The sequence below is a fragment of the Miscanthus floridulus genome, chromosome 16 (genome assembly GCF_019320115.1).
Source record: "Miscanthus floridulus cultivar M001 chromosome 16, ASM1932011v1, whole genome shotgun sequence".
Lineage (NCBI taxonomy): Eukaryota > Viridiplantae > Streptophyta > Magnoliopsida > Poales > Poaceae > Miscanthus > Miscanthus floridulus.
The window spans coordinates 53,940,534-53,949,129 of record NC_089595.1 but is presented as its reverse complement, the minus strand read 5'-3'; the positions used below and the strand labels follow the sequence as shown (position 1 = coordinate 53,949,129).

The window sequence follows — 8,596 nt, the reverse complement described above, 5'->3', positions numbered from 1 at the left end:
TTTGGGGTGGATTCGACGTTGGCTGTCCGACTACAACGACCACAAGGTTGCTGCGCCTTAGCAACAGGTACACCGGCTCCGATTGTGATGTTCTTGCCGTGCCAAGAACACCATGAACCTGCAAGCAACCGAGAACAAGCAAGAACAAGATGAACAAGCAAATAACTCACGGATTTAAGCCAAAGGCCGAATCTGAATCACAAGTTGGGGTCTTGAAACAAGCAAATCGGGTGGTCTAGTCGACACACGCGTTTACAAGGAAGAAGCAGCAGCTATCTTGCATCTAAACAAAACCCAACCTCATTCTGATGGCTGCTGGCTCTATTTATAAGGAGGAGAGCACAAGGGGGAGTGGGAAACCCTAATCTGGGCGTCCCTCAATGGGCTGTAGGTCTGTGCGTCCTTTGGCTTGCTGCGCACAGATTCGGTAGATTCTGATAGTGGGGTTGGACCCATGTGAAAGAGGACGACGCGCTCTTTCCAACAAGTCAAAAACCAGCTTCATTGGATCTCGTATCAAGGAGTTATGGTACTTTTAATGGAGTGTTTCCTGCTGTCTCGAGATGAGCTGAGCGCCCCATTAATGATGATTCCCACTTGTTCGGCTGCTCCATCCTCATCATGGGGTCTAAACATGAGGCAATGGGGTCTTGACCAACATTCCTAAGAATAAGACAATCATCACCATGATTTAGTAGCATCCAATTCTGAGACGAGTTTGTATGAACAGCGAGGAACGACTTTACCTGATAATTAAGTTGTTGTGCTCGAGCTCTTGTCATCGGACCTTGTTGTGCAGCAGGTGTGGTTGTATCAATGGAAGGGATGTCCTCATCATCCTCCCCTTCTTGCATTTGAGTCGTCCTCGACTCTAGTTCATCCTCTTCTCCCAAATATGGTTTCAAATCTGCAATGTTAAAAGTGGGGCTAACCCCGAAAGCTGCAGGTAGCTCAAGTTTGTACGCATTATCATTAATCCTTTCTAACACTTTAAAAGGACCATCGGCTCTAGGCAGCAACTTAGACTTTCGCAAATCAGGGAACCTATCTTTTCTCAAATGGAGCCAAACTAGATCACCAGGTTCAAAAATGACATGTTTCTTCCCTTTGCTACCAGCTAGTTTATACTTTGCGTTCATGCACTCTATTTTCTCTTTAGTGGTTTCATGCAATTTTAAGATCAGTTCAGCACGTTGTTTAGCATCAAAGTTCACTCGCTCCGAGGTCGGAAGAGGTAACAAATCAATAGGAGCACGTGGCACAAACCCATAAACAATCTCAAAAGGGCTTTTCTTAGTGGTAGAATGCTGTGAACGATTATAAGCAAACTCAACATGAGGCAAGCACTCTTCCCACATTTTTATGTTCTTTTTCAAAACAGCCCTAAGCAAAGTAGATAATGTTCTATTGACAACCTCAGTTTGTCCATCAGTTTGGGGATGACAAGTAGTGGAAAATAAAAGCTTAGTCCCTAGCTTAGCCCACAAAGTTCTCCAAAAATGACTAAGAAATTTTGCATCCCGATCAGAAACAATGGTGTTAGGCACACCGTGCAATCGAACAATCTCACGAAAGAACAAATCAGCAACATGTGTAGCATCATCGCTCTTATGACATGGTATGAAATGTGCCATTTTAGAAAATCTGTCCACAACAACAAACACACTATCCCTCCCCTTCTTTGTTCTAGGCAGTCCTAAAACAAAGTCCATTGAAATATCTTCCCACGGTGCACTTGGAACAGGAAGAGGCATGTATAAACCATGAGGATTAAGGTGTGACTTAGCTTTCTGGCATGTTGTGCAGCGAGCAACGAACCTCTCCACGTCTCTCCTCATCTTGGGCCAAAAGAAATGACCAGCAAGGATGTCCTCTGTCTTTTTCACACCAAAATGTCCCATGAGTCCTCCTCCATGCGCTTCCTGCAACAATAACAAACGCACAGAGCTAGCTGGAATGCATAGCTTGTTAGCTCTAAAGACAAACCCGTCGGTAAGGATGAATCTGTTCCATGTTTTCCCCTCTTGGCAATTCAGCAATACATCTTTGAAATCATTGTCATGTGCATATTGTTCCTTAATAGTTTCCAAACCAAAGATTTTAAAGTCAAGTTGTGAAAGCATGGTGTAACGTCTAGACAAAGCATCAGCAATTATATTTTCCTTCCCCTTTTTGTGTTTGATGACATAAGGAAAGGACTCGATGAATTCAACCCACTTGGCATGTCTACGGTTCAGTTTTGCTTGACTACGGATGTGTTTCAAAGATTCATGATCAGAATGTATGACAAACTCTTTGGGCCACAAATAATGCTGCCATGTTTCCAAAGTCCGAACTAGAGCAAGCAATTCCTTATCATAAGTAGAATAGTTCAAACTAGGGCCACTCAACTTTTCACTGAAATACGCCACAGGTTTCCCCTCTTGTAACAGCACACCACCCAACCCAAATCCACTAGCATCACATTCAAACTCAAAGGTTTTGTTGAAATCAGGAAGTTGGAGTAAAGGTGCATGAGTTAACTTATCTTTGAGCGTGTTGAAAGCATCCTGTTGGGTTGCAGCCCAAGTGAAGGTTGCACCCTTCTTGGTGAGTTCATGCAGCGGGGCTGCAATGGTGCTGAAGTCCTTCACAAATCGACGGTAGAAACTAGCAAGTCCTAGAAAACTCCGCACTTGTGTGACCGTGCAGGGAACAGGCCAGCTGTGTATGGCCTCAACCTTGGCTTGATCAACTTCGATTCCCTGCGGTGTCACAACATATCCAAGAAAAGAAACTCGATCTGTGCAAAAGGTGCACTTCTCAAGATTGCCAAACAAGTGTGCATCCCGTAGAGCATTGAAAACGGCACGCAAATGATCAAGATGTTCCTCTAATGATCTACTATATATCAAGATGTCATCAAAGTATACCACCACGAATCTGCCAATAAAAGAGCGTAAAACCTCGTTCATTAATCTCATGAAAGTGCTGGGTGCATTAGTCAATCCAAAGGGCATGACAAGCCATTCATATAAACCAAACTTAGTTTTAAACGCTGTTTTCCATTCATCTCCTAGCTTCATACGAATCTGGTGGTAACCACTACGCAAATCAATTTTAGAGAACACAATTGAGCCACTCAATTCATCAAGCATATCATCTAACCTTGGAATAGGATGACGATATCTGATTGTGATGTTGTTTATCGCTCTACAATCAACACACATGCGCCATGATCCATCCTTCTTAGGAACTAAAAGCACGGGAACGGCACAAGGGCTAAGAGACTCACGCACATAACCTTTGTTGAGCAATTCTTGTACTTGTCTCTGAATCTCTTTTGTCTCATCCGGGTTGGTCCTATACGGCGCACGATTAGGCAAGGAAGCCCCAGGGATGAGGTCAATCTGGTGTTCAATCCCTCGAATTGGTGGCAGCCCCGGTGGTACCTCCTTTGGAAAAACATCGGCATACTCCTGCAAAAGATTAGTGACAGCAGGAGGCAAAGAAATAGATGTATCTTCGAGTGAAAATAAAGTTTCTTTGCAAACCAAAGCATAGCAAACAGTAGTACTAGCATCAATCTCATCCAAATCAGATTTGGTGGCAAAGTAACAAGAGCCTTTCAGCTTGATCTCATTTTTATTATGATGAACAGATTTGCTAGACTTCTTCTTATGTTTCTCAAGTTCATTAGCGACAATCTGATTTTCACTAGCAACAGCCTGATTCTTAAGTTTGCTAGCTCTAGCAAGTTCATCTCTTAGAATAGCCTCAGGGGACATGGGGTGCAACACAATCTTCTTGTCATTATGCACAAAAGAGTATTGATTTGTTTTACCAAAGTGCAAGGAATCTTTATCAAACTGCCATGGTCTACCTAACAACATAGAGCATGCTTGCATAGGCACAACATCGCAGTCAATGGAATCATGATAAGAACCAATGGCAAACTCTACCCTTACCAATCGTGTTACCTTCACCTTGCCGCTGCTGTTAAGCCACTGAATGTAGTAAGGCTGCGGGTGTGGTTTTGTGCTCAACAAAAGCTTCTTCACCATTTCAGCACTTGCCAAGTTGTTGCAGCTTCCTCCATCTATGATCACACGGCAAGAGCGTTCCTTGATCACACACTTGGTTTGAAACAAAGTGTGGCGCTGATTTTGCTCAGCCCTCTCCATTTGGGCACTTAGCACCCGCTGCACCACGAGGCTCTCATAGTGCTCAGCAGCTTCAGCCCCAATGTGCTCTTCGTCTTGTTGGAAATCATCTCCTTCCGCTACATTGTTAGCAGCAAGCAAAGCATATGTTTCTTCATCAAAATCACTAGCAGAGGAATACCCACCATCAGCTCGCACAACCATCACACGTGTGCTTGGGCAGTCCTTGCGTACGTGGCCATATCCTTTGCAGCGTAGGCACTGAATATCCCTTGTTCTCCCCGTGGATACCACCGAGGATGAACTCTTGGCAGATGTAGCCGTTGCTCCTCTAGTTGGTTCACTTGGGCATGGTACAGAATTTGTTGTAGAGGAGCGTGGCTTGATGGTCGAGGAAGATTGTGGGGGTGCACGCGTTGACGGTGCAGCAGCATTGGAGGGTGTCCACGGGCTAGCACGACCTGCAGGAATGTTAGCCCTCATGCTAGCTCGTCGTCCCTGCACTTCTCGTTCAGCTTTACAAGCAAGGTGAAATAAACGATTGACAGAATTATATTCCTTATAAGCTAGAATATCCTGAATCTCCCGGTTCAGCCCACCCATAAATCTAGCTATGGCACCATCCTCATTTTCCTCTAGCCTGCAACGAAGCATACCCATTTGTAGCTCTTGATAGTATTCTTCTACAGATTTGGATCCTTGCCTCAATTGTTGCAACTTATGTAAAAGATCACGGGAATAATAAGAAGGAACAAATCTGGCCTGCATGACCCGTTTCAAAGCATCCCAAGTTGGTGTGTTATTTGGGTTCTTACGATGGTATTCAGACCACCAAACAGAGGCAAAGTCAGTAAACTCACTAGTTGCAGCCCTAACACGTTTGTCCTCAGGGAAATCATGGCAAGTAAATTTCTGATCAACAGCTAATTCCCAACTAAGGTACATATCAGGATTATACCTCCCATCAAAAGCAGGTATGGTGAATTTAATCTTGCCAAATGAGTCATCGGCACGTACCTCTTGCCGTGGTCGGCGAGGACCTGTCTCATGGCGGCGGCGATGTTGTTCGATGCGTCGATGACCATTCAGCTCCTCATCAAGCTCAGTGTCCGCTGCATATTCTTCTTCATCATGACCAGCAGCACTGCCCATGGTGTTGTTGTTGTTGTGATTGCGTCGTTCGAAACCATCACAGCGATTCTGTTCCATCCTCTCCAATCGCTCCAAGACACCTACAAGAGATGTATTAACAGAACCAAGAGTGCCTTCCAAGGAAGCCAACTTGGTGTTGGTCTCAATCTGAGCCGTCTCCAATTGACCAAGGCGCTCATTGGTGACACGAACATCCTCATCAAGGTGTTCAGCATGGAGCCTCACTTTGCGTTCAAAGTGTTGCAGCAAGGCTTTTGATCGAGGTGATTGTGGAGGGGTCCTTTCACCTTCTCCTGCCATGGTTAGTATGTAGCAAGGGAATCACAAGAAAATATGTCCTACCAACTAACTGAATTAGGTGGCAACAATTTTCATTCTCTCAGCATGTGCAACCGAGTTCTTACAAGTCCTTACCTTGCTATGCAGATGGTGTTGGCGACGACAAGAACAACACAAGTAGTAGCAAGTAGAACCCTGTGACGTTGTAGATAATTTGTGGAGCTGTAGGTGGCTTAAAAAAAATCAAGGTACAGCTGGAACCACGTTAGTCAATGCAAGTTGAATAAGTGTTCAAAGATAGTACCGTGCTGGTCCTAGGCTAACCCGTGCTAGAGACGCGAGCCTAGACACAAATGTTGTCACCGGACAGTAGCAAACAATGGAAATGATGAGAGTAAATAGCATCAACTTAACCCTTCTTTTTTTTCTTTCTTTCTTTCTTTCCTCCTTTTCCTTTCTTTTTCTTTTCTATTTTCTTTTTCTTTTCTTTTCTTTTCTTTTCTTTTCTTTTCTTTTCTTTTCGACAAGTAGCACAAACTGAACTTTTGCAATATGATTATAACAAGAATGCAGCAAGTAGCATAGACTTTCTTTTACTAGGGATAAGGATTGCAACAAGTAGTACAAATATGCAATTTGAACTCTCTTATTTTCAGAACTGAGTGTACTCAGATTTGCACCAAAACGACAGGTGCATAAGGTAGTGTTTGTGTAGGCACGGCTGAAGGTGATGGTGGTGAGGGTTTCAGCGAAAAGGTCGAGAAAAACAGCGGTGCTTTTGCTGCTGGTTGTAGTGGTATTGGTGGAGATTGCAGCGGCTGAAGTGGGGGGAAAGGCAACAACGGATTGTGTGGTGACTGAAACGTGACAAGAACTCGAAACTCTAAAGGATTAGAACCTAAGAACCAGCACTTGACACCACGATGTAAACCACAAACTCAACAAGCAAAGAACTAAGCAGATCAGCAAGGCTCAAACTTGTGTTTGGAATTTCAGTTCTATCCTATTTTTATATTTCTGGACTATAGGTAAAGTAATGAACGGTAAATCACTCACCAAAGAACCTTGCTCTGATTACCACATGATGGGACAAGGGGTTGTTCCTGATCTTTTGGTGAGTGTGGATAAACTCGATTTGGGGTGGATTCGACGTTGGCTGTCCGACTACAACGACCACAAGGTTGCTGCGCCTTAGCAACAGGTACACCGGCTCCGATTGTGATGTTCTTGCCGTGCCAAGAACACCATGAACCTGCAAGCAACCGAGAACAAGCAAGAACAAGATGAACAAGCAAATAACTCACGGATTTAAGCCAAAGGCCGAATCTGAATCACAAGTTGGGGTCTTGAAACAAGCAAATCGGGTGGTCTAGTCGACACACGCGTTTACAAGGAAGAAGCAGCAGCTATCTTGCATCTAAACAAAACCCAACCTCATTCTGATGGCTGCTGGCTCTATTTATAAGGAGGAGAGCACAAGGGGGAGTGGGAAACCCTAATCTGGGCGTCCCTCAATGGGCTGTAGGTCTGTGCGTCCTTTGGCTTGCTGCGCACAGATTCGGTAGATTCTGATAGTGGGGTTGGACCCATGTGAAAGAGGACGACGCGCTCTTTCCAACAAGTCAAAAACCAGCTTCATTGGATCTCGTATCAAGGAGTTATGGTACTTTTGATGGAGTGTTTCCTGCTGTCTCGAGATGAGCTGAGCGCCCCATTAATGATGATTCCCACTTGTTCGGCTGCTCCATCCTCATCATGGGGTCTAAACATGAGGCAATGGGGTCTTGACCAACATTCCTAAGAATAAGACAATCATCACCATGATTTAGTAGCATCCAATTCTGAGACGAGTTTGTATGAACAGCGAGGAACGACTTTACCTGATAATTAAGTTGTTGTGCTCGAGCTCTTGTCATCGGACCTTGTTGTGCAGCAGGTGTGGTTGTATCAATGGAAGGGATGTCCTCATCAGGAGGTTCACCATCAGAAAGGCATGGGACAACAAACTCTCTTAAAGCTTTCTTCGAATAAGTCTTTCGCTTGACTTGGCTTAATGGCTTTAGTTCTGTAAATGCTTTCGTATGAAGCTTGAGTCAAGTCTAGTCTCATGCAGTGAAGATCATCAAGCAATCATTGCTCGTCTCTCCGAAACCTATTAATAAGGAATGCGTTCAAGTGTATGGAATAATAAAACCTTTCATGTATTTGTTAACATAGCATTGGACGATTGATTCCTCTCTTTCTCCGTGGCCTACTTCCCATAACTGACCTTACTAAAACTTACAAAATGATAATTTTCCTAAATTTCTAGTTAACTGCTGACTTTCTTTGCTAGCTCACCCTCTGTCTTCAAGAGGAAAAGCTTGCTTGAGTACCTTACTTGAAAACAAACCGCTTGAGCTGTAACCGAAACAGAAAGGTTTGATGAGCCGCTGCTTGCTCTCTAACTGCTCTTACCGCTTCTTCTTCTTAACCTCTGCTCACTGCTGCCAATGTTATGACTGCCGCCCCTATCTCTAAAGCTACGGATTACAGCTCCTGATTCAAGTTGTTCAAAGTCAGAAGTATGAGTCTTGTTTGTGACATTCAATTCTAGAATGAACATTCGAAGTAAAAGTAGTATGGGACAGCCTGCAGCTTGCTATTACTGACTGTGGATGCTGACCGAAGAACTGAAGATCTTCAATCTATGTTTGAGTGCCCTTGCGAAAGAAAAGAATTTCAAATGCTAAAATTACTTAAAAAATAGGATAGGATCGCGAATTCCATATATTTTTCTAGAAAGAAAGATACTGTACTCCGCATAGGCTACACCGCATCCTTCAAAGCCATTTAATGCCTTCTTGCCTGCCTTCAGTTCATGCCTTTCAGGCCGGCCTGCTCTTGCCTATGAATGAGATGCCTACTTCCCATTAAGTAAAAATACCTCATAGACATATTTTAGATAATACTTAGTTAGTTTAAGAGAAAGATAAAGATGGCATGAGACAATGCTGCTAGTCTATTTAATTGATTTAGTTCGC

At 43.8% G+C, this 8,596-nt stretch overlaps 1 protein-coding gene across 1 annotated transcript; it reads right to left on the bottom strand.

Annotated features, from left to right (window-relative positions):
- Nucleotides 1-876: 876 nt before the first annotated feature.
- On the bottom strand, nucleotides 877-6,316 carry LOC136510686 (uncharacterized). Its single transcript, XM_066505057.1, has 4 exons — nucleotides 2,939-6,316; nucleotides 2,684-2,776; nucleotides 1,153-2,248; nucleotides 877-907 (listed from the first exon to the last, which is right to left on the bottom strand). The coding sequence occupies exons 1-4, from the start codon at nucleotides 5,592-5,594 to the stop codon at nucleotides 877-879; spliced, it is 3,876 nt and encodes a 1,291-aa protein (XP_066361154.1). The 5' UTR covers nucleotides 5,595-6,316.
- Between the last annotated feature and the right edge of the window lie 2,280 nt (nucleotides 6,317-8,596).

Excerpts from the sequence above, each read along its gene's own strand:
- LOC136510686 (XM_066505057.1), bottom strand. The coding sequence starts at position 5,594 with ATGGCAGGAGAAGGTGAAAGGACCCCTCCACAATCACCTCGATCAAAA. Across the intron at positions 2,777-2,938 it reads ATTAATGAACGAGGTTTTAC|TTTCTTTTCTTGGATATGTT; the intron begins GCTCTTTTATTG and ends GCACAGATCGAG. Across the intron at positions 2,249-2,683 it reads CTGGCCTGTTCCCTGCACGG|GTCAAGCAAAACTGAACCGT; the intron begins TCACACAAGTGC and ends AACACATCCGTA.